Source organism: Raphanus sativus, chromosome 7 (assembly GCF_000801105.2).
Source record: "Raphanus sativus cultivar WK10039 chromosome 7, ASM80110v3, whole genome shotgun sequence".
NCBI classification, from domain to species: domain Eukaryota; kingdom Viridiplantae; phylum Streptophyta; class Magnoliopsida; order Brassicales; family Brassicaceae; genus Raphanus; species Raphanus sativus.
In genome coordinates this window covers 17,533,674-17,560,995 of record NC_079517.1, presented here as the reverse complement: position 1 = coordinate 17,560,995, position 27,322 = coordinate 17,533,674, and the positions used below count along the sequence as shown (strand labels likewise).

The 27,322-nt window shown below is 35.7% G+C and overlaps 5 protein-coding genes and 2 long non-coding RNA genes across 8 annotated transcripts; 2 read left to right on the top strand and 5 right to left on the bottom strand.

Annotated features, from left to right (window-relative positions):
- Positions 1–5,872: 5,872 nt before the first annotated feature.
- On the bottom strand, positions 5,873–7,808 carry LOC130497689 (uncharacterized). The gene is made up of 8 exons (XM_056990695.1): positions 7,675–7,808; positions 7,413–7,527; positions 7,217–7,341; positions 6,978–7,059; positions 6,786–6,897; positions 6,552–6,709; positions 6,358–6,478; positions 5,873–6,291 (listed from the first exon to the last, which is right to left on the bottom strand). The coding sequence occupies exons 3-8, from the start codon at positions 7,329–7,331 to the stop codon at positions 5,995–5,997; spliced, it is 885 nt and encodes a 294-aa protein (XP_056846675.1). The 5' UTR covers positions 7,332–7,341; positions 7,413–7,527; positions 7,675–7,808; the 3' UTR covers positions 5,873–5,994.
- Positions 7,809–9,402: 1,594 nt separating this feature from the next.
- LOC108817800 (uncharacterized) lies at positions 9,403–14,164 on the bottom strand. Its single transcript, XM_018590599.2, has 3 exons — positions 14,024–14,164; positions 13,757–13,928; positions 9,403–13,653 (listed from the first exon to the last, which is right to left on the bottom strand). Exons 1-3 carry the CDS (start codon positions 14,138–14,140, stop codon positions 9,581–9,583), a joined length of 4,362 nt encoding a protein of 1,453 aa, XP_018446101.1. The 5' UTR covers positions 14,141–14,164; the 3' UTR covers positions 9,403–9,580.
- LOC130497654 (uncharacterized) lies at positions 9,810–14,478 on the top strand. Its single transcript, XR_008936655.1, has 2 exons — positions 9,810–9,942; positions 12,597–14,478. It is a non-coding gene; the product is annotated as an uncharacterized LOC130497654 (long non-coding RNA).
- A 663-nt stretch (positions 14,479–15,141) lies between these two features.
- Positions 15,142–16,262, top strand: LOC130497746 (uncharacterized). Its single transcript, XR_008936746.1, has 2 exons — positions 15,142–15,703; positions 15,846–16,262. It is a non-coding gene; the product is annotated as an uncharacterized LOC130497746 (long non-coding RNA).
- Positions 16,263–18,343: 2,081 nt separating this feature from the next.
- LOC108817907 (putative thioredoxin H10) lies at positions 18,344–19,675 on the bottom strand. The gene is made up of 4 exons (XM_018590736.2): positions 19,200–19,675; positions 18,890–19,045; positions 18,673–18,795; positions 18,344–18,592 (listed from the first exon to the last, which is right to left on the bottom strand). The coding sequence occupies exons 1-4, from the start codon at positions 19,236–19,238 to the stop codon at positions 18,443–18,445; spliced, it is 468 nt and encodes a 155-aa protein (XP_018446238.1). The 5' UTR covers positions 19,239–19,675; the 3' UTR covers positions 18,344–18,442.
- A 124-nt stretch (positions 19,676–19,799) lies between these two features.
- LOC108817905 (uncharacterized) lies at positions 19,800–21,463 on the bottom strand. The gene is made up of 6 exons (XM_018590734.2): positions 21,054–21,463; positions 20,871–20,979; positions 20,706–20,797; positions 20,363–20,621; positions 20,152–20,295; positions 19,800–20,066 (listed from the first exon to the last, which is right to left on the bottom strand). Exons 1-6 carry the CDS (start codon positions 21,398–21,400, stop codon positions 19,971–19,973), a joined length of 1,047 nt encoding a protein of 348 aa, XP_018446236.2. The 5' UTR covers positions 21,401–21,463; the 3' UTR covers positions 19,800–19,970.
- A 248-nt stretch (positions 21,464–21,711) lies between these two features.
- On the bottom strand, positions 21,712–24,848 carry LOC108817904 (stomatal closure-related actin-binding protein 3). 2 transcript variants are annotated; one of them, XM_056990842.1, is made up of 12 exons: positions 24,131–24,848; positions 23,915–24,043; positions 23,736–23,828; positions 23,508–23,654; positions 23,357–23,425; positions 23,200–23,283; positions 22,929–23,112; positions 22,725–22,859; positions 22,582–22,640; positions 22,359–22,490; positions 22,104–22,253; positions 21,712–22,020 (listed from the first exon to the last, which is right to left on the bottom strand). In XM_056990842.1, exons 1-12 carry the CDS (start codon positions 24,413–24,415, stop codon positions 21,994–21,996), a joined length of 1,494 nt encoding a protein of 497 aa, XP_056846822.1. In that variant the 5' UTR covers positions 24,416–24,848; the 3' UTR covers positions 21,712–21,993. The 2 variants fall into 2 exon arrangements, with proteins under 2 accessions (XP_056846822.1, XP_018446235.2); XM_018590733.2 differs by having other exon boundaries at positions 22,725–22,841; positions 24,131–24,845.
- Positions 24,849–27,322: the final 2,474 nt, after the last annotated feature.

Sequence of the window (27,322 nt, the reverse complement as noted above, 5' to 3'; positions counted from 1 at the left end):
GTTACTGAAAAAAGAAGAAGTATCGCTCGCCGTTCGTAGTCTCGTCCAAGGTTGCCAAGTTCGTCGGGACCTCTCGTCCCTCTTCTGTAGCTAAATCGAAAGGAAAATTCCTCTATACAGTTGGTCGCCTAGTGGCTAATGATGTAGTTACCGAATCTGTGGTTAGTTGGATCTATACTTTCATCTAGTCAACCCGATCAAATCATCGATTGGATCTAATATATCTCTGGCTCAAGCTGCCAGTGTTAATTTGAGTACTCTACCAGTTGGGTCTTTGTATTTGAAAGTTGAGGCCTCTGCTTATAGCGTATCGGAAGAAACTGTATTGGAAAGAAAATCCTTTCTGGAATTCATGGCTGGGGCTTTGTTATTATCGCCCGAGTAAGAGTTCCACGACCAGGGACACGTTATCTCCTCTTACCTCCAGGAACGAGGCCTCACAACCTGCTAATGGGAAGGTTTTTTCATTTCTATTGGTTGGGACAGCAGTTATCTCAGATAAACCAAATGCGTCGGAAAAAGCTCTTGGCGCTTTTCGAGAGTCATGTTCTCCGGTAAAAAAAAATATTTTTCTATTTAAACTTAAGACTTGTAAAGTAGGCATTGTTGCAATTAGGGGAAGTTGAAGATACTCCCAAACTAGACTTTGTATCCAAAGCAAACTAGAGTGTAATCATAGATTATTGTACTGTTCGAAGTTAAGTTAGACAGCGGGAAACACAATGTGTTTTGGATCTTTGTTTGATAATCAAACCCTAAACCCTACAAATGAGTAGTTGTTGGCTTCTTGCACCCCGTGAAGATGTACGTCTCATATGATATTGTTTAGATTAATCATGTTTGTTTATAGATCAATTCTATCAAATAGGCTATTTTTAAATTTTTGTTACAGAAAGAATTTAATTAAAGAATCAAAAGATTTTTATATCCTAGATAAATAAAAATAACAAAAAATATAGAAGTATCACTACAAGAAAACATCGGTATTCTGAGGGACATACCGAAGAAAAATGAGTTCCTCAGAATTTTCTGATGAAAAATCGAGGAAATACCGAGGAAACCAATACCGAGGAAACCAAGAAATGTGGTTTCCTCGGTATTTCCTCGAAAAATTTCGAGGAAATTGCGAGGAAGACACATTTCCTCGAAAAATTTCGAGGAATACACATTTCCTCGGTATTTTTCGAGGGAATACCGAGGGACAATAGGGTTTTCTCGAAATTTCCTCGGAATGTCCCTTCACGGTTGAGGGGTTTGATTTAAAACCCCTTGTTCGTCGAAATACCCTCGAAATATTTCGAGGAAATTTCGACGAAACAAATGATTTTCGGTATTTCCTTGAAATTCCCTCACAATATTCCGAGGGAATTTCGAGGAATAAGGGGTTTTAAACCGAAAACAACGTTTTGCGGATTGAATAACACGTATTTAACCTTCATTAAGTGTCTTAGACAAATTATGAAGTCAAACTTTAGGGTTTTAAACCGAAAATAATGTTTTGCGGATTGAACGGAAACCACACAACATAAGAGAAACACTTATACATTTTAATAAACGTTAAAGGGAATACTTACAATTATTTTGTAATTGTGTTATTTCATTGTTTATGATCATCTATACAAAGAAACCTCATTAGTATGAATTACATTTGTATAAGAAATGACATAGAAAAATAAAATCGATGTTTTCAAAACCCAAACCCTGTTTCCTCGAAATTTCCTCACAATTGTGAGGAAATTTCGAGGAACCTGCTTTCAAACCCTGTTTCCTCGAAATTTCCTCACAATATCGTGAGGAAATTTCGAGGAACCTGCTTTCATCGGAATATTTTTCATTAACCCGGCAATCCTAGCCGCCAAACGTTTCGCAAAAATAAGATTAGAAGATTTCGAGGAAATTTCGAGGAACCTTATTAAATTTTGTGAGGAAATTCCGACGGACAGTGACCGTCGGACGTCTCATAAATTAGGTTTTACGTTCTTCTCTTCCCCATTTCTCTCTGCCTCTCCTCTCTTCCTCTCCTCTCTTGCGCGGCCTCCTTCCTCTCCTCTCTTCCTCTGCGCGGCAAATCCCCTCTCTTCCTCTCCTCTCTTCCTCTCCTCTCTTCCTATCATGTAAGTTCATCTCTCTTCTCTTCCTCTCTTCATAGATCGATTCTTTGGATGTTAGATCTCGAAATTTAGGTTGTTAGGAAGGAAATTCTAGGATTGAATGGATAGCTTAGGATTTTCAAGTTTGGATTGTTGTTATACATATTTTTTTAGTTCTTTTGTGTTTTGGGTAAAATTCAAAACGTTTTTCATGTTTTAAAACGTATTTTAATTTTTTAAAACGTTTTTTGATTTTTAAAAATGTGTATATGATTTTTAAAACGTTTTTTAATTTTTTAAAACGTTTTTTTTTTTTTTAAAAATGTGTATATGATTTTTTAAAACGTTTTTGAATTTTTAAAACGTTTTTTGATTTTTTAAAACTATTTTTATATATTAAAACTATTTTTGTACTTATTAAACTATTTTTATATATTAAAACTATTTTTGTAATTATTAAACTATTTTATATATATTAAAACTTTTTTTGTAATTATGAAATTGTTGTTTTATTTTTTTTTCGATTTATTTTGTGTTTTGGTTAAAATTCAAAACGTTTTTCATGTTTTAAAACGTTTTTTGATTTTTAAAAATGTGTATATGATTTTTTAAAACGTTTTTTGTAATTGCTAAACTATTTTTATATATTTAAACTCTTTTTTATATATTTAAATTATTTTTGTGATTATTAAACTATTTTATATATATTAAAACGTTTTTTAAAGTTTACAGTAATAATAAAACGTTTTTTATAAATTTTAAAAATATTTAAAAACCTTTTTCTATATTTATAAACGATTTGTAATTTTTTATAAATATAAATATATATATATATATATATATATATGTATAAATCATATATACTAAAAACTATATATAGTAATTATTAAACTATTTTTTTATATATTTATATTTTGTGATTAAAAACTATTTTTGGATTTTTTAAATTTTTATTTATTAAAACTAATTTTTAATATATTTTAATTTGTACAATTTTGAATAATATTATCTAATATATTTTCAATTTCAATTTTTATTTTATATTTTATATTTTCGAATTTCATTAGAAAAATTAATATTTTTTTTTATTTATTTTTTTGAAAATTCCGAGGAAAAGATTCCCTCAGAATATTTCGACGACCACGTCCGTAGGAAAATTTTGAGGACTTTTGTGACGAACCCTCGTCCTCACAATTTCTTCGGAATTACTGTTCCTCGAAATTCCGTCAGAAAATTTCGAGAAAATTTCGAGGGAAAATGAAATTTCGAGGAGTTTTTGTTCGAAGACCTTTTTCCTCGGTATGTCGTCGGAATACGGTTATTCCAACGACATACTGAGGAAAAAGTCCCTCAGTATCTGCGTGTTTTCTTGTAGTGTATAAAATTTTAAATATAATTTTGAATTTCATGTTTTAAAATTCAATTTTTTTTACAAATTTATTTTCAAGTTTTCTTTTTGAAATTCAAAAAAACTTTGGAAACTATTTAAAAAAATTTTATATTTAACTTTTAATATATTTTTTATTTTTTTAAATTTAAATTTCATCTCAAAACTTCATCTCTCAGTTCTGAACCCTAAAGTCTATATTAATTAACCTTATATTTATAAGAGCAATTCTCTTAAATATATTTTTTATGTTTTTATTACAAAATAGCACACAAAGAAGAAAGTGACCAAAATGTTTCATTTAAGATGGGCAAAAGTCATATATACGCTAAGTATATAAATATAAAAAATTCATTTATAGTTTCGAACTATATGTATTCAAATTCGATTTTTTCAGAATTTTTTTTTTCAATTTTTTTTGAAAATTTTATTTTCTAAAATGATTTTTGAAACTATTTTAAAAAATTTTATTTTAAATTTATAGTATTTATTTTAAATTTTATACAAATTTTAAATTAAACACAAAACCTCTTCATTTAATTATAAACCCTAATGTTTAAATTAATTAAATCAAAGGGTATAAATGTAAATTTATCTTTTTAATGTAATATTTTGGCCACTTTGATCCTTGGAGGATATATTTATGACAAAATGTTTTTTAAGGCTATCCTATGCAATATATATTTTACCTTTATAAAAAAACTAGATCGTTTTCCGCGCTACGCGCGGATAATTGCTATTATATAGTCTGGCTAATTTTGTTGTGAATATCAAATATAATAGAATTTTCGGTGTATATTAACTATTTAATGTGTAGGCTATTGTATAGGAAAAGAGATATGCTATGGCTTTTGTTATATGATATCACATATAGGTTTTCTTCGACGCATTTTTTACAATTAACTTTTTTATCGTTTAGTTGGATGAAAATATAAAATTTGAATTCAGAATACATAAACTGTTCTCAAAATGTAGGGAAGTCATTCTTAATTATGTTTTCTTGATTATAATCTTATGAGCTGTAGATTGGAATTTAAATATGTTAGCTCTAACTCATATATCGAACTTTACTGTTATTTTTCTTTTAAAGTCTTTGATGTTTTTATTGTTGTGTGGAAGTAAAACTGTGTGGTTGATAATGAAGCGAATAATAGTTTTCATGCAAATAAGAGTTATTAATCAGTGTGTACCAGATTTTAAGTTTGAATTTTTTTTAAAAATATTTTAAGGATATACTTTTCACCATGACAACTTTGTATCTTTGATTAGTTATGATTTGCAGCTCACTAAACATAAATTCTTAATTGTCCCATATTGTAAGATCGACAATTAGTGTCAACACTAAATTAGTGTTATGTCAAAAGAGAATAAGCTAAGAGCTTAAGAAACAACCTATTTTGCATAAGTTCTAAGCTTACTTCTTAGAAAGCAATCAAAAGATTTTAAAGTCAGAACAATTAGTTTGAGATTGAAGCATTGAGTAGCTATTAAAAATTATTTATGCATCAAATTTGACTATAAAAATTGCTACAAATGTTTTTGACCAAAGAAAATTGCTACAAATGCAAAAGGATTTCCAGAATTGTTTTAGAGACTATTGTAGTGATCCCTAGTTATGAGCTATCACCATATTACTACTTGTATTTTATTTAGGCAGATACACTTACAAAATTTAATATGTTTTGAATATCAGTTTCATAATCCAAATTAAAACAAAGTAAATAATTCTTTTTTCTTACTTTCTATAATATTCTAGCTAATTACTATATTTTAAACTTGAATTTTTTTATTAAATCTTAAATATCCTTTCAGAATGATACAAACCAAAGAATAGGTAAATTTCAAAGAATTACTAAATGTAGTATTTACGATGAGGGAAAAAATTATGTCTGCCAATGTTAGTTGGACTCTTATTGTAAAAAAATTGACCAAAATACTCTTATGTGAGATTTGTTCGAAAAAATCTTTTATTTTTTTTTAGGAAAACTCACATTTATATTTATGTAAATTGACTAAACTATACAATCTGAAGTTTTATTTATTTACTTTTTAAAAAAAAATCTATTAATATACCCATTAGCTTACTATAAAAAAATAAAACACAAACCAAACTAATCCAATTATTATTTTTAAACACCACCCAAAATAAACAAAAAGGATGAAACAAAGCATAGTCTTTAATAAACACCAAGATTTTAAATCAAAAAGTAAATATAATAATTTATATAATGTATTTAGAATTTAAAATTTTATTATTTATTTAGAATTATTGCTTTTACATTTTCAGAATAAACAAAAAGAAAGAAACAAAGATTTCTAGATTTATCTTCTATGTTATTGTAAATAGCAAGATTTCCTAAATAAACAAAAAAGGAAGAAACAAAGCATAGTTTAATAAACACCAAAATTATTCAAATGATGAAAAACAAAGTCTGAAACAGAAACAAAGTCTGAAACAAAGAAAACAAAGCATAGAGTTTATTGAAACTGAGAACAAAAACCAGTACTAAAAATCTATCAGCCACTTTTGGCACGCTTGGTCTCTCCGGACTCAATCCCAACAGAGCTCCTCTTCACAGACCCAGCTGCAACTTCATTCCTTTCATCAGTAGGTTCCTCATCCACGTTCTCCTCTATGTTGCCTTTAAGTGCTGGAACATCAGGTGGGAGAACCTTGGTGACAGTCAAAGATTGGGTCTTGCCATCGAGGTTGTGTTTTGATACCTTAATAACAAACGTGCGAGTCTGTCCAATGGCACCAATCAGAGCTTGTGGCACTGGGACCACGTGATCTTCCTTTACGCTGTCATTGGCCTGATATAAATTGAAACACTTGTAAGAACAATCTAAAAACTGTATGATGAAGAAGTTTGTAATTACCTCAAAGTAGCTCTCAACCAATTCCGAGGCTTTCTTCCCAATCAAATCACTCCCAGCATCACCAAGAAGCACAAAGCTTGCGTGGTCATTGTTGTCATAGACAGTGAGCTTCGTGAGATACCTGTGACAGAGTGACATTAACAACAGATGCTTAGAGTATATCTTACACACAAAACTATAAGTAAAAATCTTACTTTGGAACACCGGCAATCTCAGTCTTCCCACACTTCTTACACATAAGCGTGGTAGGCCCTTTGGTTGCTTTGGTCTTGCACTCACCACAAGCAATATAATACCATGCAGAACCACGCACGACATCATCAATAGTGGCTCTACACTCGAACCATGCAACCTGCGAATTGCACCAGGGTAGAAAATAAATATCTAAAACTGGCACAGTGTATATGTAAAAGCATGAGATATTATACCTTTGCCTCTTTCTGCTTCATGTAAGAGAACAGCTCCCCTATAGTAGCTGTCTCAGCCTTGGTAACAATTTCAGCATTAACTCTATTAGCAACCTCAGTGTTCGATTCAAACCTGAGAAAATGTTCAAAAAACAAAGATAAGTAATTCGGTGGATTGAAGTAGACGTTCCAAATGAACAAATGATCACATACCAAGCCAGATATTCCCTGGTAGGTTGAACATCCATATCAAAAAACACACGTGAGGATGATAGAGACGACATAGTTAAGGCACCTGCAATATAACCAATTATTCCACACCAAACAAAAATAAATTATCAAACAATGAGGCTATAAAATTGTCTTATTTAACACCTACTTTGTCTAAAACATGTTTCCCATGCAGATTACTAACATAGTATAAACCATAACGAAATTTAGGTAATACTAACCTCCAAAACGTTTTGGATTCACAGTTGTCACCAGAATAACAGTTGGAGGTTTTCCAAGCGCTTTAAACTTCTCACAGAAGTCTGTAGCGGCCTTGTCCCATATGTAGAGCTTCATCACAGGGCCACTGCATCAAGGCAGAATCGTGTGATAAGCAAAAAATGATAGTATAGAGCATACATAGTAAGGAGAACTTACTCATGTGTCTGAACATGAACCAAAATGTGCCGCGAAGAAGCTATCTCCACTTCATCAAGCACAAGACTTTCATTCGGAATCTGCTCATTCACCAATTTAAGGTGACCAATATAATCTGCAAAAAAAATAAAAAAAATCAGGACTTAACCAATCTACATTCTAAACAACCGTGAGCTATCTGATTAAACCTAAACAGCTATTACTGAAACATAACATCATCTATACAAAGCCAGTGCGAAACCATAAATATGAGAGAGCTCACCATATAAATCCCCTCCGAGGTCACAGGCCGCTTCAAACTCTTCATATCCATGGAAACGGAATCGATCTTCAGGAAACACTGACGAGCTGTCTTTGAGTTCAGAGAGAACAGAGTTCCATGAAAAAGCAATGGTCACGTCCTGATCGGCAACCCGATACCCCTCCTTGCTCTTAGCACCATAAAATTTGTTGAGTCTGTAAGTGGAACCGGGGATCATGTGTCGCAAGTAGGTGTCAATCCTTCCTGGTGGGATGAATCCCTTCATCGCAGTACCCTGTTCATAAACGCCAAGCAACGATTGTTAGTGTATGATGTAGAGCAAGTAAGACCAAAAACTAAAAGAAAATATTTCGTAACAAACCTCTCCGTCAATCAGAAGCATCTCCAGACCAATAAGTGTCTTAGTCAGTGCCTTTCTGGCCTCCCAAAAGTGGATGAGACGAAACCTTAACTCCCCTTCATGGGGTCCAAACGTCACTTCTCTGAAGAAAACAACTGCATCGGTCTTGGCGGAGGCGACATCAGAGCAGACAACGGTCTTTCCGTTTCGTTTCTTTGAGAAAGCATCACCGGAGACAGCTGTAGCTGAAGAATCACCGCCGGAGATAGCTTTAGCCGAAGAGTCACCGGACTGGCCAATACGTTTCATCGGTTCGGCAGAGGAGACACCGTCATTTCCTTGTGGTTTCTTGGAGAGAAGATCGCCGGAATCGGAGATTTTGATGCTGGAATTCATCGTTTGAGAGGATACTATTGTGTGTAAGATATTTTAGGAAAAGAATGGTGTTATATAGGAGATTAGAGAGAGGGATGCGAAAGGAATCCATTAATGGAGATTTCATTGCGCAAAGTCGAACTGATAAAACGTATGAAGTGGAAACGACGGAATGGAGATGGGGATCGTCCTCTGCGCGAGAGAGAAGAAGATGGAGATCGTGTAGTTGCTATCTGATTAGGGTTTGGTCAACATGCTTATGGGCCATAAACAAAGAGAAAGCCCAATTCATATGACATATCTGAACGACATCGCATTAACGGACGACGTCATTGGTCGATTTAATATGCTTACGTGGACGCTCTCTCCGCTCAGGATATTTGCCTTTTAGTTAGTGTTTGATATTTTGATCATTTTAAATTCTTAAAAACTATATCTGTGATTAAAAATTTTTTAGGGCTATCGAAGATTATTTCTGTTGTTTATACGATCAGACCGATATTTGCTTGGTGGTATATTTGCGTAGATTCTTTAAGATATTTCCCTGAATTTCCCAATTAAACTTCGGTAAAATACATGAGATTAGAATAAAATATTTGATTATCCTTGAGAATCAAGGTGACCTGGAAAAAAAAAAAACTGTTTAAGAACGGCATGTTGTTCGGTTGCTTATATGTAGGATGGCACAAAGTGCGAAAGACAAATAACAAACGAATCGTCAAATTGATTTATAGCCCACTTCTTCTTTAAGGTTCAAACGAGCTCATATATACGTAGTGACCGAAAACTGATGCTCAAACTCTGTAAAGACCAGAATCCTCGATTCCGATCTACCGATTCCGATCCTCGACTAGAACCAAAATTTTACTTGATTCTTCTTCTCTCAAACTTGCATAACACAGAGACTAACATTGTCTTTAGTTATGTCTAGAGTGGTGGAGGATACATTATCTACTGGAGTAGTTTTCTTATTGTTCATCATATGATCTGGACTTTTCTCTCTGTTCATAGGATATGAAACTTGTAATCCTGTATCAAATGAAGAGCAAAGCTTTCTAGAAAACACCCTCAGAAAACTCTTACATGTAATCTAGTCACATGGAAACAAAAATGAATCAATGTACACACTGTTTTGCATCGCAGGTAAAGCCTTGGAAGTATGTGGTGGAATGATTCTCTGTTTTACTGTCCTCAAGCTTTCTTGCCGAAGAACAATACATCAGAGAGTGATCCTGATGAGTTGATGGGAGAACGCATTGGGGAGACTATGTGGGCTTGCATTGGAGAACGCATCAGGATATGCAGTGGTGAACCAGTGGGTGTATGCATTGGTGAACTTAGAGGTGAAGTTTGGGTTTGATATAACGCAAGACGCAGACCCACAATCTCAGAGGGGTCCGTTGTGTTATAGAAATGAGGATACGGTTCCAATGTTACTCCTGCCTTCTCATTCTCTATCTTCAAATGCTCTAATTGGACTCCCAACATATCCTCTTCAGCTTCACTTTCTTCTTCGGCCATTTTACTTGGGGACTCATGGCCTTCAGATGATGGTATGTTCTCTTCAGTGTCACCTTGTTGTTTAAAGCTCTGCCTTAGATTCACTTGTTTATCCTGAGACTTCTCCAAATGAAACGTTATCCTCTCTTGCTCAAGTGTGTCATCAAGACTCAGCCTGAATAAATCATCCCTTGGTTCAAGTGTCTGGTCCAATACCACTTTTTCATTTTCACACTTCTCCAAGTGTAGAGATGGTTCGTTATCTGCCATTAGGCCTGCTTTAATCGCTTTGGTTTCATAATCATCCACCAGCCAAGACTTCGAAACTCCATGGTCATTAAAGGAACCCCTTAAGCTACATTCTGATGCATCTTCGTCCGGTTCAAGCATTGTCCCTAGTTCATATTCACGGCGACGAAACGTTAAAACTCTCTCTGAAGTCCACTTAAATGTCTCATCCAGTTTCATTGATTCATTTTCACACTCCAAGTGCAGCGATATTTTATCTTGTGGCGCCTTGGTTCTGCTGTCAGTCACCTGCCTGGGCTCCTCGTCATGGTCCATCTCTCTTTCTTTTGAACTTTCATGGTCACTGAAGGAACCTCTTGAACTAGATTCTGATCGTCCCTCACCATCCTCGTTTGGTTCAAGCCTTGTCCCTAGCTCAGACTCATGCAGACGAAACGTTGGAGCTCTTTCTGAAGTCCATCCAAACGTCTCTTCCGAGTTTATTGATCCGTTTTCACCCTTCTTCAAGTCCGATGCTGCCCTATCTTCTGTCATTTCGTGTAGTGGTATCTCCTCCTCCTCCTCCTCCTCCTCGTGGAAGGCAGTTCTCAACTTTGAACCAGTTGAACTGGATTCCGATCTTCCATCAGCATGCTCTTCTGGTTCAAGCATTGTCCCTGACTCAGACTCATGCAGAGGAAATGTGGGAGCTCTTTCTGTCCATTCTAATATCATTGAATCATTTCCACACTTCTCCAAGTGCAATGATGGCCCATCTTTCACCATTAGCTCTTCGAATTTGTTTTCATCCATCAGCGAATGCTCCTCATGAGCCACATCTTTCTCTTCTGAACTTTCATGGTCATTGGTGGAATCTGTTGAACTGGATGATCTTCCATTCGCATCCTCTTCCGATGCAGACAATGTCCCTAGCTCATACTCATGCACACGAGCTCTTTCTGAAGTCCATTCATGTGGATTGTTATGAGATTCCTCCAACTGCAACCCGCCTCCTTCCAGATGAACTTGTTCTACTGTTCCGTAAGAGATCTCCTCATTCTCCTTTTCACTAGCCATGTGATGAGATACCGACCTCATTTCACTCGTCTTCTCAAGAGAAACAACAGATCCATCTTCGACCATCGTGGTTGGCTCAAACGTTTCATTTGTCTCGTATCTATCCTCCTCCTGTATCTCATACCTTACTGTGTCAAAAACTGTGTTACTCAACTCTTGTCTTTCCCTTGGCATCTCATACTCAGACTGGGACTGATCTGATTTAGCATCTTGAGAGTCCTGAAATACAGCACTACTCTCTTCTGAACTTTCATGGTCACTTAAGGAACCCCTTGAACTCGATTCCAATCTTCCATCATCATCCACTTCTGGTTTATTTATCGCTTCTTCTGAAGTCCATTTAAATGGTTTGCTGTAGTTGCTTTCATATTCCTCCAAATGTAACCCCGCTCTATCTTCCAGAGTCTCTGCCCATGTTCTTTCACCTGCATACTCGAGTCTTTCGTAGGAATCTTCTACATTCTCGGCTTCAATACTTCTTTTGAATGTTTCACTCGCCTTCGTGAGAGAAACAACAGATCCATCTTCGCTCACCTTGCCAGTATCAAGAGCTTCATTTGTCTCGTATCTTGATTCCTCTAACTCACTAATGGTCTTATCCAAGCTTAAGTTCTCATACTCATACTTGGACTTCTCCTCATGACTCCTGGATGTTGTTACTGTAGCCTCCTCACCTGATTGGTCAGCATGTCCTATAAAACTCTGGTTCTCGTTCTGTGTTGCAGCTGATATGTGTTTGACTGCTGTATCTTCATATGCTTCACCATTTCTTGAGCTGCTGTCACAGATTGAATCACCAGTATACCGAGATTTCTCCAAAATCAACCCCAGTTTGTCTTCCATGCTATCCTCCCATTTACATTCACCTTTATATTCTTTGTTCTCTTGAGTCTCCTCCCAATCAAACTCTTGAGCGTCTCCAGTATTCTCAGACAGTACACGTGTTTCACTAACGTGTTCGTTCGGTTCACCACTATGAGATACCGGTCTATCTGCAACTGTCTCAGCTTCTATACTTGAATCTCTCATTCTTTCGTTCTTGTATACTGGAACTTCTAAGGACTCACCTGATCCATCTCCAAACATACCTTCTGGATTAAGAATTTCATTCTTCTCATATCCAGTCTCCTCTAGATCGCAGCTGACTCTCTCAGAAATGTTATTATCCATCTTGGTCGACTTCTCTGTACAAGCTTCCTCAGATTGCTCTAGATGGTTTCTTGAAGTGTCTCCGATACTCTCAACTAGTTGTTCCCTTAAGTTGTGGTTCATAGAAGGCTGCAACGCCTCCAGTTTCGAATTTGATAATTTTCTTGATATGCTCCTTGTGTCTTCTTTACTCAAATTATCTTCAAACGTTTCCACATTCCGTCTCAAGATAACATCGTCGTTGCTTTTGCAGAGTCTATCTCCAGAGCCGTTGTCTGAACAGGAAAAATGACTTTCATCCGGATAGATCTCTTCATGACCTTCTGAAGCTGAATCCTGATGGTTACTAACAGTCTCCTCAGCAAAACTAGGTGAATCGAGGACAGTATCTTCTTTCTCTCGAACAGAGAACTTAAGTACACCGGAACAACTGCCACATCTCACTTGATATCCCTTATGTTTTCCATGGAGAGACATCTGAGGAAGCTGTAGGAGTTCTAAGCAGTAGGAACAAGTTGCAAAAGGCGCTCCACCCTCTGAAGGAAGTACATAGCGTTTCACCACATGATTCCTCTTTTTGTCATCCTTCTTTTTGTCCCTCCGAGAGCTCTTCTCTCTACTTGTCCCACTCTTGGAATGATCAGAGTATTGGGAACGATGCTGCACTGTAGCTTCTGGATAACTACGCTCAGAGTACACAGAGCTACTGGGTTCATAGAGATTATGATACCGAGGATCATGAAGCTGAGACTGAGAAGACGAGGGATAGTACTTCTGATCAGATGTCTCACCCGGGAAACGAGAAGCAGACGGTTCTTGAAACCAACCTTCTCTGTCATTTTGCCTGAATTGGTTTGGTTGATGATGATGATGATAATAAGACTTATCGGATGCAGAAGCTTGAGACCCGTGAAAGGGACTATTATAGCCATACTCATACGCAGAAGAAGGGGAAGGACTAGCTGGATAGAAAGGAACCTGATATCTCCTCTCATGTTGTGTCCACTCAGAGGCATTGCTGCGTGAGTTATAAGCTGGAGAGCTTCTAGCTGAAGCAAAAGCATCAGAATCACCGGTCACACTGAACTCATCAGCCCTTCTCATCCATTCTCTGTGGACATCAGATGTCTCATGCTTGTAAACAGTTTCTGAATGGGATGCCCTCCAGTTGTACTCCCGGTGAGTGCTCCTCATTGGAGTTTTACTACCAGCTTCTTCAGATTCTAACTGGGTACTTAAACTACGGTTTTGAGAATAAAGGAGAGCTTCTGGAATAGAGTCACCATTACTTTCCAGGTCCCAACGTTTTGCTACATGCAAAGAAAGAGTACAAGAAACAGAGAACACTAAGCACAAAGGAAGGTTGAACATGAGTAGGGGTTTAGGGTGTGTACACAAAGAAGGCTATTGTACCTTGGAGAATGGAGTTGCATCCACTGCATTTGTAAATAGTCGCATCTATAGGTTCTTGGAGAAGCTTGTGGCACTTGGGACATCTCACGATCCTAGACTGTGAAGACAGTCCGGGTGTGGTTTTGGTCTTCATGCCTCTGAACATATGCTTCAAGTCTTTACCACTTACCAACTACAAAAAAAAAACATGCACAACAGCTCAAATCCAGAACCAGAGAATTGGTAATAGGATGAATCAAAAGCCAAAGACAGAGAGAGAGAAGTCACCTTAGAACGGAAAATGGAGAGGAGCCTAGGTGAAGGTAAAGGTGAAGAAACTGGGGATGGTTCAAGAGTTTTCTTGGTAGAAGATTGGGATCTGCTCTGTTTCTTCTTCTTCATCATGGTTTGATGATTGACTTATCTTGGATGAATGATCTTTTTTTCTTCAGAATACAAAGCCTTTCGTTGATGATGATCTTTCAAACAAGCAAGGAGATATTATTACTATATGAATCAGATCAAGCACATGAACTACAATAAAAAAGAAGAAGTCCAATTGTATAATGGTTCAACAGACTTGTACTTGTTTATTTATTTCTTTTACTTATGGAAAATTAAGATCTGAGAGTTGCATTGATGAGAGACGAAAGTTGAGGTCCAGTTCCTAATTCTTAACGACTGGTGCTTCACAAGTCAACTTTGGAGATCGCCAAATAAACAGCACTTTATTATTGTCTTTATATTCTTTTGTATTTATAATAGATTGGATCTTTCTTTACAAAAAGAAAATTGTTTATTTATAAACTTACAGATAATTCAACGTGCATCTTTGTAATTTGCCAACATAAAGAATTGTGTTGATGACCGATCCATTTTGTGCTTGAATAAGACGCCAAAAAACCTTTATTATGTGACTAGTAGCATTAGCAACACATTTCTATGGAAAAATCTTTCATTCTATTACCGTGTTTGACACTTTGTTCAGGTTTTCACATAGAACATAATTCACGTCTAAAAATCAATAAAGAATCTTTAACAAATATGTACTAGAAGATTTTCTTTTACTGTTGGAAACAATTATAAGCGTTTGAGAATCTATATATAATAGCAAACCACTTTTGTTTTCTTTGACATCAGCATTTTTTTATAGGAAAATAAAATGAAGAACTAATGGTTCAGATTTGATTTGGTATTTAATCCAAGGGTTCTATTTCTTTTAGGTGATGTCATCCTTTTTAAAAATAGAATTTAGTCTGTCGAAGCTTTGTGTCGGTGTAGGTAGTGAAGCATTGTGTTCGTTCGTTAAAGGAGTTGTGACTCCTGTTTTTTTTAACCAATGACGTCATCTTTTTTATAGGAAAAAAATGAATATCAGACGATGGAATTTGTTCGGAGTAGATAATCTAATGGCCTTTATTTTGTTTAAGATAAGTATGACGTCATCGATTCAATCGGCGTCTTCAGACCTTATCGATTCAATCGTCGTCTTCAATTCACAAGTCATAGCTCCTCAAAGCCCCCCTTACACTAATTGGATAACCGTTATCATCTCTTTCAAGAGTCGTCTCTTTTCACAAACTTAATAATAGAATTAACGGTACAGATTTTCAGTTTGTTGTAGTAGTTCATTCATCAGATGCTCTCATTCGCTCCTTCTCCCTCTCCAGATTTTACTTCTCTCCGCTTCGTCAACATCCAAACCCGGTCATATGTTTTTTGGTGACAATTCATATGTGTTAAATCGTTCTTACGTTCATCTTCTCGCAATCCATCTTTCCACCCAGAATTTCAGAATTGTTTCCGACATAAGCCGTGCGTTTTATAAATGTTGCGACCAAAAGCAGTGATTGGGAATTACATATATCACCACGGCAGCAAGTACAGAAAAATCAAGTCAACATAGATTTGCTTATTCAGTCCGGCAAGTCAAAGCCACGCTGAAAATAATAACGAGTAACGACACCGGTAACTCCGCTTAATGTCTCTCTCTGATAATCTTTTAGCTGACTGTTTTTAGTCTCATATCTATAAGTTTGCTTCTCTTTTCACCATTTTGTATTTGAATGTCTCTATGAATCTATGATCCATTCTGTTTTTGAATGGTTAGTAATGTGGAGAGGAGACGGGGTGAATTGCATCTTATTTTTTGGACGACCAATCCGCTTGTGACTTTCCTTTTCTCTCTTCTCTTTTGCATTGCAGTCTACTCAATTTTCATCGTTTCATATTTAGTTTCCTAATTCTGTTTCTTTAGTAATTGATTCGTGATGTTCACCAGAAGAACTCATATGCATGTGCATGCGTTTAAGTGGGGAAGTTTGTACTTGAAGAAGTGTAAAGATCGTCAAGTTTCGATCAGATTTCAATATTTATAATGCTAAAAATCATTGCATTACAATAAATATGAATCTATTCGTAATGTAATTATCCTGCCATCTGTCCCTCTGTAAACTAAGACCACTAATGTATACATATGAAGAAACCAACGATGTATGCTTTTTTTTTACAGCACCAACGATGTGTTCATTAAGATGTTTATAAAGTTTCTTTTAGATCAGCCATGCATAAAACTTGTCATGAAAGCTCAAATAGGATGCAGAGAGTGTCAGGCAAAGTGAACATTCTGGCTAAGAGGAAGGTTTTAGGTATCCGATCCCTTAATGCATAAACTATTTTCTCCAGTATCCAGGCTGGGATCCCTGGTGAGAAAAAGAAAATTTAGTGTACATTATCATTGTTTTGGTCGTACGTAGGAGATTTTAAGAGTTATAAAAAATATTTATTGCTATTTTTGGTTATAATTTAAGCTTTAAAATGTCTGAATTGGAATACTTATATGAATAGCTTTTAGTAACAATATTTATAACATAATTTCATTTATAGGCCACTTTCAAATACTTTCAAATTGGAAATAATGATGATAAATAATTATATTCTATATTGTCCAGAGATTTGAAAATAGTACAGAATCTAAAAAAAGTTAGAACTATTTAAAGAAAATAATATCAAATCTAATATGTAGTAAATACATTCATTAGATGCTTAAATATAAATAAATATTATTCAAAAGTACATGATCTAAAGTAAACTTGCATTCAATTTTCAACCAAATAGGTTTGGAACAAAAATAACAAGTGTACAAAGTGGAAGCCTTATCATTTCAGAGAATATATAAAATATACTTTGTACATTCAAGTGAATTCTTTCAACAATTAAAAATAATCATTGTAATTGTCTAAATGAACTCTTGCAATTGTGTAAAGTAATTATTGTAGTTATTTAGATAAAATATCTGTAACTATTTAAATGCCTCAACTTAACTACCACAATCGTTTATATACACATAAATTATTTGTATCTTTGGCATTATAATAATATTTGTTTTTCTAGGAAAAAAACTTACTACTCATTCATCATCTAAACTGATGCTTCATAAACATCATGATTACTCATTAAATTATTTCACCTTTGTTTAGCGAGTTAGACAAACTTTAAATAGTTATTTTAGAAATGTCTTTATATATGTTATTTGACAGTGAAAAATAGTTTAAAATATATTAATAATAAGCATTGGTTTGAGATACACGTGTGTTTTTAACAGGAGGAATTACAGAGAGGCTTAAGGCAGCCTTAGCTAAAGATTTTGCAACAATATTATGTAACACTGTCGAGGCTGAAGAGTTGCACTATGAAGTAACACTACGAAGTAACACTGCCGAAGCTGACGAGTTGAGGAGATTGACGAATGGCTTCGAATCAGATAAGATGTTCACAGAAATCATTAGTGACTGCATCTAAGAGAACAACCTTTACCGCAAGCTCTTCTGCCACAATGGACACAGCACACATGAAGTCGGTTAGTTGAGTCGTGTCTCACCTCGACACCAGTACAATCAACAAACGTCCAGCTCTGTCTGCTGTTCAGACACAGGATCCTAAACTCCACTCATAAAGAACCTAAGACCTGTTAGAGGCGGAGAGGAGTGAGTAAAACGAGAGTGGAGAGAGCAGGAGCGTTTCTTCCAAACCGTGTGCATCCTTCAAGACTTTAAGGATCAGTTCTGACTCCGTACAAGACTTATCTTCAAAGATTAGTCTGTTGTGGTTCTTCCATAAATGCCAGTAAAGTCATGGGTAAATAGAGTTGTGACCCAGACCCGTAGGTGACAAATACATTCAATCATAAATAAATTAACATTTTAATTTAGTTTAAATTTGGTTTTTATGATTTAATATTTAGGAAGTGGAAAATGAGTTGGGTTTATAATTATCTATATGTAATTTTAACATTAAAATGATTTAGGAAGGGTAATTTAAACTTTTTATTACAAATTCAATGTATTAGAACATTAAGTTTTTTAACTGTCATTCTCCCCCGCGAATTGCGGGGGTTTTAATCCTAGTATATATAAAAGAGAAACAAATATATTTTCACAAATGAGAACTCAAGAAGACATGGCTGCTATATAAAACCTTCCTCACCAAACTCTTCTCCGTCTCCATGTTTTTTTGTCTGAAACAACGTTAAAAAGAATATAAAACAACGTTAGGTCTTAACCAAATCAGATTTTTAATGGAGGATTAAAAAAATCTCATGGCACTTACTTCATTCGCAAGTAACTTCTTGAAATCACTTCCTCTGAACAAATTTCTGACAGACAATGGAAGAAAGCCTAACTCTGTTTCTCTTCTATTGTTTAGAGTTTATGGTTTTTTGAGTAAGAGATCTGCAGCAGCAGCTGTTTTCTTCTGAAGCTCTGAGGTTTCAGCACCAACAAGTTTATCCATTTGTCTCCCATCTTTAAGGAACACTATAGTTGGTGTAGCTTCAACGTTCCATTCATCACTAAACTCCTGTTTTATTATTTTCACCAAATTTAATCTCAAATACTAAAACTTCATCTCAAAAGCACAAGAGTTTGCAGTTTACTTACAGCGAGTTCTTCGACATCAATGGTTACAAATATCATTGAAGGGTATCTAGAAGCAAGTTTTCTGAATTCTGGTTCTATCTTTTTACAAGGTACACACCACGGCGCGCTGAAGTACACCACAAGCTGTTTGATTGATCGAATGATTATGTTAGATAGAAAAAAGAGGAAGAATCCAAGAGAATGCTAACATGTTTTGAAAAAGAAGAAGAAAGCTTACAATCATGCCATTGTTGTTAGCTTCTGTCATCTTTTCTTCCCATTTTTCGATTTTGGTTACCGGATGGACCTTTCCTTTAGTCCCATGTTGGCTTCTAGCTTGAGCCTCGTCCTTGTTGTTGTTGCTGTTGCTGCAGCAGCATATACATGACCATAACTGTAAACACATACATAAAGTTCTATATATGTTACCGGTTTCTAAACATAGATTCTTCATCTCATCTCTGCCTTATTAAACATTCAATGGATGCAAGACTCGAACACAAGATGTTACGTTGTAGCTAACAATGAACACAAGATGTAATCATTACCTTTCTACAACAAGAAGTTCTTGCACAACGGTTTCCCATCAACTCTCTACACAACCAAATCAAGATTTGCTTGTCATTGGCTCAACATTCACTCCCTAAATAAAATCTTGATGAAACCACACGAAAATCAAAACCCTTATTAATAAATATGACAACAATTGCAAGAAAAGAAAAACAGAAGAAATGTCACATTTATTTGTGTTTTTGGATTCAGAACTTTTTATTTCTGAAGGGAAGAGATGTAAGAACACAATATGGGTATTTTTATAGAAGATTGAAAGAAAAACATGAAGAATTCAGAAAAGAAGGGAGTCAAATCACAAGAACATTGGATAAAAGCAATGAAAACGATTTTTTTTTCTTTGGGTTCTTGGATGGAAAACTATATCTTCTTGACGATGGAGGTGGTTTTGATGAACCATAATAACTGATTTGCTAATTTTGTAAAAAGAGAACATAGATATATGTTAGTCGCATACAGGCTACAGCCTTGAATCTTTGGATTCTATACTGGTTTCTTTTATGGTTAAACCGGTACTAACCAGAAAGACAGAACCTTAATCTTCACTCAAACCAAAACCGGTTTGCATAAAACACATAAACCAAAACAGTAACATACTATGAAATTTATTCTGAAAAAAAAAAGTTATTTCCAGAGAATTCAAACAAGTCATGATTATTAAATTCAAACAGGATGTGTGGTAAACTACATTATGACATGGTAAACTTAGAGAAACAGAATCAGTTCTCTTCTGTGGCTACAGAGAGTGTCTATAGTTTTGAAGACAGAGTAGCCTTGTGGTCGAGAGCAATCATCACTTTTCCTATTGCCTTCCTGTCTTTGATGGCCCCAAATGCAAGATTGGACTGTCACTCAAACGGTAAGTATTTTAGTTCCATGTGTTATGAGTTTTGATATAATGATTCATGAAGATATATATTGAGTTTTTACCTGGGAGAGACTATAGGTATGAGAGATGTGAATAGTGATCAATCCTCTAGCAAGCCATGACAGTAATTCTCTGATGGAATCATCAAGAACATTGGGTTGGTGGATTTTGTAGCTGCCCCAATAAAGACCATGAACCGTCCAATTCTGCCACCAAGTTGTGTTAGATTCTCTCTAGCGACTCTCTTATCTACTAGACAATCATTTCATTTACCTTAACAAGTGCTATGTTAGCGGGAATGAGAGGTACTTCACCGCTTGCGAAACCAATCACAAGAATCTGAGCTCCCCAGTTGAGAACTTTCATAGACTCCTTGGTGAGTTTCCCTCCTACAGGATCATACAGAACATCAACTCCTTTGAGATTTCTTGTCTTGACGAACTCTTTAACGCTTGTAATAACGTTTTCACTGCCTAAATCAACAACATGATCCACTCCCATTGACTTCAACAGCAGAATCTTCTCACTCCCTCTGGCAAAACAAAAACATAATTCTAATCGAATATAAGATAATAAACCCCAAACTAAGCCTCTGAACGAGCATGCACGTACGTACCTAGCAACCGCAATGACAACAGCTCCACAAATCTTTCCGATTTGTACAGCTGCAAGGCCAACACCACCACCAGCACCAAGAACCATCAAGACCTGCGTCAAAATCAACAGAGTTTCTCAACCTTTTTGCACAAACAAACTCACTCGCATCATCATACATATATACCTGACCAGAGGTCAAACGAGCTCTATGGACAAGTGCAACGTGAGAAGTCCCAAACGCAACAGGAAGTGCAGCTGCAGCGATCATGTCGCATCCTTCCGGTACAAGGAACCTGAAACAACACCACACCAACATAAGCCACAGTAAAACAAGAGATAGGGAGGTTAGGTTGATCTAGTAACGAACATGAGAGACTGATCGGCGACGATGAACTGAGCGTAGGAACCGAGAGCGGCGAAGGAGCAGACGCGATCGCCGACGCGGAGTTTGGTGACGGATGGACCGATGGCGTCGACGATTCCGGAGTAGTCGGAGCCAGGGATGAAAGGCAACGGAGGCTTCTCCTGGTACTTGCCGAGAATCTGAAGGTAATTCGCGAAGTTCAAGCTCGTTGCTGTGACTTTGACTCTCACCGCTGTGTCGGAGGTCAGAGGCGGGATCGGGTGGGTTTTGCTCACTTCCACCGGAGATTCTGTACTCCCTGGCTCCGTCGCCGTTGGATCTCCTAGTTTCCGGCAAACCAAAGCCTCCATTTTTTGCTCAATTTTCCTCTTACACGATCTCTCTCTTCGTTGTTTTGTCTTAAATGGTTAGATATCTTATCTACTGTCTAGATAAGTAAATAGATATATGACATGCCCTCTGAAACGACGTCGCTTTAAGAAAATGAGAGATCTTTTTTTGGAACAGCTGTGTCTGCATTGTTGATTACTCTAATGTTTAATAAGTTAAACACCAGATGACAAATACATATTGATAATCGAATTAGGGAACTTCTCATTTGCTTGTAAAAGTTATAAACAAATCTAAGTTTTTAATCGCACCCTCATAAGCTGATTAACAATATTGCGTCCTAAATCAGAAAAATATAAATCAAGCAAACAAACCAAAAACAATCAGACATGGAAACCATACCAAACTGTGATCTGACAAAAGAAGGAAAAAAAAATTGAAATCGGCTACCTATAATAAAACTCTGTGCAGCAACATTAGATGATCACTGAGAAGCCAAACTTGCAACTTCCTTGAACACCAGTGTGGGAAAAAACAAACAAACAACACACAGAACCAAAAAAAAACATCAAGTGGTTGGTTGGTTAATAAGAATGTCTTGTTCACCATTAGTTTAATCATCTGGCCCAAGCAATGAAACCTGCATATGTGAAAAAGCCTGTTATATGTATCCACAATGATTTCAGAGTGTAAAAATAGCATTTCAAGGATAGTTTTGCTTACATTGCAATCAAACGCGTATTTTCGAGCAAGGGCTATGGCTGTATTACGTTCTTGTTCTGATTCAAAGGTTAGTGTGAAAGTTAAACTCTTTCTTGGTTGCCAGAGCAACGACTTCGTAGGAGCTTTAACATTGCCTCTAACTCCACATAGCTGAATGATTAATATACCAATTCAGAACCATACACATTTGTAAGAAATTTTCACTGAATGTCATTATGTCAAGTCAAATAGAATGAAGAAAGAGTCTCTAAGTACCTGCATGGATGTCGAATATATTTCTCTCGCCTTTGTGATCCATCCTCGTGACAGCTTTATCCTTGTCTTTCCAACAGTGAAGACATGAGATCGAGATGCATAGTCTTGTCCATTCATCTGTGATATAACCACCTGAAACAGAGCTGAAAATGTTCAGCTTGCTAGAGCATAAACATCATGCAACTCTTTTCATAGTAAACAAGAGGATAGTTGTATAACATACGCTGAATTCACTGTTGGATTTTTTCATCAAAGACTCTATTCTGGATTGCAACACAGCATCTGCAACTCAGTAAGCCATACATTCACTTATATTGTCCACTTAAAATGTTTGTTTGTAAGCGTCTATAGTTATTGTATACCAACCAGGATTAATTGGACCATCGGTTGTAACTGTGACTTTCTGTCCATTTGAAAGAATGTCTGCCTGTAAGATCCTACCGACGTCAAATGGTTCTGGAGCATACACTGATTGGTTTGCACCTATGAGAAAGATATGAACTGCTCAAAGCTAAACTTCATTTACTTAAAAACACACAAAAGATGAAGCAAGCAGATAGGTCCAAGTACCAGATATAGCTTCCCTTCTGCTAGTTTCACATGCTGCACGGTACCATTGGATCGAACAGTTGGAAAGATCTATGGCACTATCTGGAGCATTGACACGGATTTTTAAGCAAGAGCCGAGACTTTGTGTGCCTTCTAGAACAAATGGACAGGACTTGGATTCTTCAGCTCTTTTGATTGTTGCTATCTTGAGATTTTTGATGGTTGTTATCAAAGGAAAGAACAAAGAAATGAGAAACAGACTTCAACTATGTTTGAAACTGTAATAAAATACCTCTTGATGAAGTTTAACAGAGTTCATATACTTCTCTTGGATTCGGTTTCTTAAACCATGAAGTTCATGTTGCATGCCCATCACCTGAGTTATAATACTTTTTAGTGTGTAACCCATCAATTAATGAAGCTATGAAAATGATGTAGTATTATAGTACCTTTGTTGGGTGATGCATGCGTTTGATCTGTCTAGCTTCCTGAACCTCCTCAACCATTTTCTCAACATCCTTTGTAATGAAAAACATATGTTGATTATGAAGTTGTTAACCGTTACTATATATCAGAACATGATCAAACTATGAAACTTACCGGTCCCTGAGCTCTAGAAGCTTCAGAGCTTCGCTCCTGTTCTTCAAATGCGTCTCTAAGTCTAAGCACAACGGCTCTCGCACTTTCTATCTCAGCGCATGCAAATGACTTTTCATGGTTTACTAGTTTCTTTGCATCTTCTGAAGCCTGACATCATGAGAACAAGAATCAATCAGTATCATTAATGATCCTTACGTTAGCAAAGTAACCAAAGAGACATCTTCAGACCTGCTTGAGGAAGTTTCCAAGTTTTTTTACTTCAAACTTTTCTTGAATTAGTTCACCTTCATTCTGAGTTAACTTGACAGCTAGAGCTTCAACCTACTCACAGTTTCAGACAAAACCGTTAGTTTCAGAATCAGCATGCGAAACTGATATGATCACATTAACAAGAGATTAGGTTTAACCATGGAGATAGCTTTCTCCACATCTTCCTTGTTCTGCCCATCTGTGCGTCCTCTCATGTATTCTAAAGCATCTCTTAGCTTCTTCAACATAACATGTCCCTCCAAAGAAGCCACTTCTTTTAACTTTGCCTAAAATATTACACAAAACTCAGCAAAAGAAAAAAAAAGAGAAAAAAAATGTTATGTGAAAAACAGAACAGAGAGATATGCAAAAACCTCATCAGCCAAACTAATAGCTGTAGACAAATTCTTGTCAAATTTACTAGCGAGGTCACGCACTGAAAGCCTCTTGTGCTGATCAGACAAGAGTTGGCTCTCTTTCTCGACGGTCTCTTCAACTGATGGACCTTTTTCATCTTGTTTTGGTTCATCTACGATCTCATTATCAGGTCCTAACTTGTATGGTGGAAAATGGTTAGAAGCAAAGCTCACATCTGTTGATACCGTAAGAACTGATTCTGGTATTGTCCTTTCTTCAGTTTCACGACACACTTTCGTCATCTTTTTTTCAGGATTTTTTTTTTTAAATTCTGTTTTAGCAACAAGAAGAAACAAAAGAGCAAATCACTCTCAAGAACATTCTCTTTTTAGGAGCTTACTGCATTCCAACATGTTTACACTAAGTGAGAAAGAGACGGAGCATCGAACACAAGTGGAAGCTACAAAGGATAGAAAAGAAGATTGAAGGTACAGAAACAGAGTATATTTAGGAAGACAGATACAAGAAGAAGAATAAAGAGAATTGGGTCTCTCTGTCTCAAGTCTTCGTCTTTGGTATCTTTATCTCTTTTTAGCTTTTTACAAAAGCGTTAAAGACGACATGATAAGTGTAAAATGCTGAGAAGAAAAAAGCGACACTTTTGTTCCTCTGAGTCTTCTCTCTCTCCTCGCCAAAAATTCTTGTAGGCCAATACTGCTTCCTCTCTATCTCTCTCTCTTTCACGCCATCATCGTTAAAAACACAAAGTGAGCAGAAAAGAAAAACGATTATTTGTTGACAGTGTCCCGGTCTGGTCTCTGTTTTGTTAGGCGACGCGCTTTTACATGGCATTGAACCACACGCTTTGGCGCGAGTTATGTGATTCGTTGTGGTGGGGCCCGATCCTTTGCCTTCTTCTTCACTTTTTTTTCTTCTTTGGTACCCTTTTCTCTTTTTTTCTTCTTTGCGTTTTCTAGTTCGCTTTGGGGTTTGGATCTAAATTATGATTCTTTAACCACCATTATTATTACGAAAGCTTAAGCAAAGAATCTTAAAAAAAAAAAAAAAAAGATTCTAAATCCAAGTTGATGTATGTGAGTCTTAATATTTTTTTATTAATCAATAACTAATTTTGGGAGATCTCAGTCTCTTACCAAACCAATATGAAAAGCACATCCGAAATTAGAATAGGGCAATTGCAGAGTATATACATAAAAACAAAGATAATTAGCTGCCCGACAAAGAACTGTACATTTTTCAGATATTCCGTTTATAGCCTTATATTGCGTTCAACTAATCAACTATAGTTCCTGAAACCCCTTAATTCCATTCCCACTCATTTCGTTTCTTTTTCAACTACGCTATTTGAAATAGTTATAGGCTAGTTTTTTTTTTTGAAAAAGGTAGTTATAGGCTAGTTAGAATAACATTAGTTATCAATTGTACTTTATACGATTACAAGCTTCATGTGATGTTTAATTTTGGTGGTTTTTATTGTTTTTTTTTTGTAACTGTGGTTTTTATTGTTGCATGAAATGGTTCTATTTTATTTCCTTACCACCTCCTCCTTTTGGTTTTTATATATGGTTTCTGGTTTTCGTACGTTGGGTAATTAGAAACACAGGAATTCAAGATATTCATTTTAATGGCGTTTGGTTTCTTTATCTGATAATATGATAAGCTTTTTTTAAAAAAAATATGCTAACCTTATTCGAGCTATTATGCAACATTTTTCTCCTGCGCTGTAGTCCTCCAACATCGAGGGCTCCAAAGTAAATTCCTCCTCTTCTGCCCGCTTCTGTTCATCCAGGGCACGAAAATCATCTTCTCTTTGTATAGATCCGCAAATATGTTTGGTTTCTTGTTTATTAAGCCAAATTGGCCATTAGAAAACTTATTAGAAAATCAGTAAAGGAGCGTTGCAAACATTTTGCATAGTGGTGTGACACTTTCTAAACATTTGGCGTGTAGTCATGAGTACTACATTTGGTGGAATCTAATAGTATTAGTTGAAATGTCAAAACTCAATTAGTTTCCCCCTAAAGAGACACCGTCAACATTACTAGGGGTGGACGTTCGGATACTCGTTCGGATTCGGATTGGATATTTTGGATTTTCAGGTATTTCGGTATAGGGAATATAGAATCCGTTCGGATATTTCTATACTTCGGATCGGATTTGGGTACTTTTAGTTCGGGTTCGGTTATTTCGGACCGGGTTCAAATATTTAGATTTTAAAAGAAATAAAATTAAATTTTTCATTTTTTAAGTTTCTTATATTTAAAAATATAGATTTCATTTAACTGATTTTTTTCTTTTTATAGATTGAATGATTAATAGATTTGGAGATAATATTTCAAAAATAAAAATATTAATTTGGCTATTGTTTTTAAACTTTGGATATAACTTTTGTTAATACATGAAACAAAAAGTTTGACATGCATTTTAAATGAATATTAAATTATTTTCTCCACAATTATATATATACTATATGATTTTAAAGTATGTGCAATATCAATATAAATATTTTAAAGAAAATAAGAGATGTAAACTAGAAATATAAGAGTAAGTATACATATGTTCGGTTATCTTCGGATATCCATTCGGGTTCGGGTATTACCCGTTCGGATTCGGATATCCAATCTCTCCTAACTTAATATCCGTTCGGGTATTTTACTACTTTGGTTCGGATTTCGGTTCGGGTTTTTCGGATCGGGTTCGGGTGCCACTTCAGATATAGGGTAAAGTGCCCACCCCTAAACATCACGACTTACCTTATAAGTAACTAATCAATGGAAGTTAAAATCTTTGTCGAATTAATTTCAAAATAAGAAAAAGATATTTACGTCCACGGTTAAGCAATGTTACGTTAAATTTTGTGGCAGATCAAGGCATGGTAATCGCTTTTCCGCTAATGATTTTGCTAAAATAATGCATATTTCATTTGGTAATTACGATTTAATGAATAAAATAATTAGTAGGTTCATAGGTATCTACTTCGTGGTCCATGGTTTATGTAAATTCGATAATCCATCACCGCGTATAATCATGTTTAGACAAAGCCAACGATAATAACAACTGGACATTATCACTAAGACTGTAGGAGTAGGGACTATATCTAGAATCAATAAAGACTTAGACTTTAATATTAAGGAATTTCATTAATTGAATTCCAAACAAAAAAATATATACTATTATATCTTCACTAC

Bases quoted from the DNA above. Each gene is read 5' to 3' on its own strand.
- LOC130497689 (XM_056990695.1), bottom strand. From the start codon at position 7,331: ATGAAGCTCTACATATGGGACAAGGCCGCTACAGACTTCTGTGAGAAG. The intron at 6,898-6,977 runs GTATGTGATCAT...ACATTTTCTCAG, and splicing joins ACCAGGGAATATCTGGCTTG to GTTTGAATCGAACACTGAGG. The intron at 6,292-6,357 runs GTAATTACAAAC...AATTTATATCAG, and splicing joins TGGTTGAGAGCTACTTTGAG to GCCAATGACAGCGTAAAGGA.
- LOC108817800 (XM_018590599.2), bottom strand. From the start codon at position 14,140: ATGATGAAGAAGAAGAAACAGAGCAGATCCCAATCTTCTACCAAGAAA. The intron at 13,929-14,023 runs GTGACTTCTCTC...TTTTTTTTGTAG, and splicing joins TCTCCATTTTCCGTTCTAAG to TTGGTAAGTGGTAAAGACTT. The intron at 13,654-13,756 runs GTACAATAGCCT...CTTTGCATGTAG, and splicing joins ATGCAACTCCATTCTCCAAG to CAAAACGTTGGGACCTGGAA.
- LOC108817907 (XM_018590736.2), bottom strand. From the start codon at position 19,238: ATGGGAAACCGTTGTGCAAGAACTTCTTGTTGTAGAAAG. The intron at 19,046-19,199 runs GTAATGATTACA...ATGTGTTTACAG, and splicing joins GAACTTCTTGTTGTAGAAAG to TTATGGTCATGTATATGCTG. The intron at 18,593-18,672 runs GTAAGTAAACTG...ATAATAAAACAG, and splicing joins TTGATGTCGAAGAACTCGCT to GAGTTTAGTGATGAATGGAA.
- LOC108817905 (XM_018590734.2), bottom strand. From the start codon at position 21,400: ATGGAGGCTTTGGTTTGCCGGAAACTAGGAGATCCAACGGCGACGGAG. The intron at 20,980-21,053 runs GTTCGTTACTAG...GTGTTGTTTCAG, and splicing joins GTCGCCGATCAGTCTCTCAT to GTTCCTTGTACCGGAAGGAT. The intron at 20,622-20,705 runs GTACGTACGTGC...TTGTTTTGCCAG, and splicing joins GTTGTCATTGCGGTTGCTAG to AGGGAGTGAGAAGATTCTGC.
- LOC108817904 (XM_056990842.1), bottom strand. From the start codon at position 24,415: ATGACGAAAGTGTGTCGTGAAACTGAAGAAAGGACAATACCAGAATCA. The intron at 22,860-22,928 runs GTACTTGGACCT...AGCTTTGAGCAG, and splicing joins CAGAAGGGAAGCTATATCTG to TTCATATCTTTCTCATAGGT. The intron at 22,021-22,103 runs GTAAGCAAAACT...TCACATATGCAG, and splicing joins AATACGCGTTTGATTGCAAT to GTTTCATTGCTTGGGCCAGA.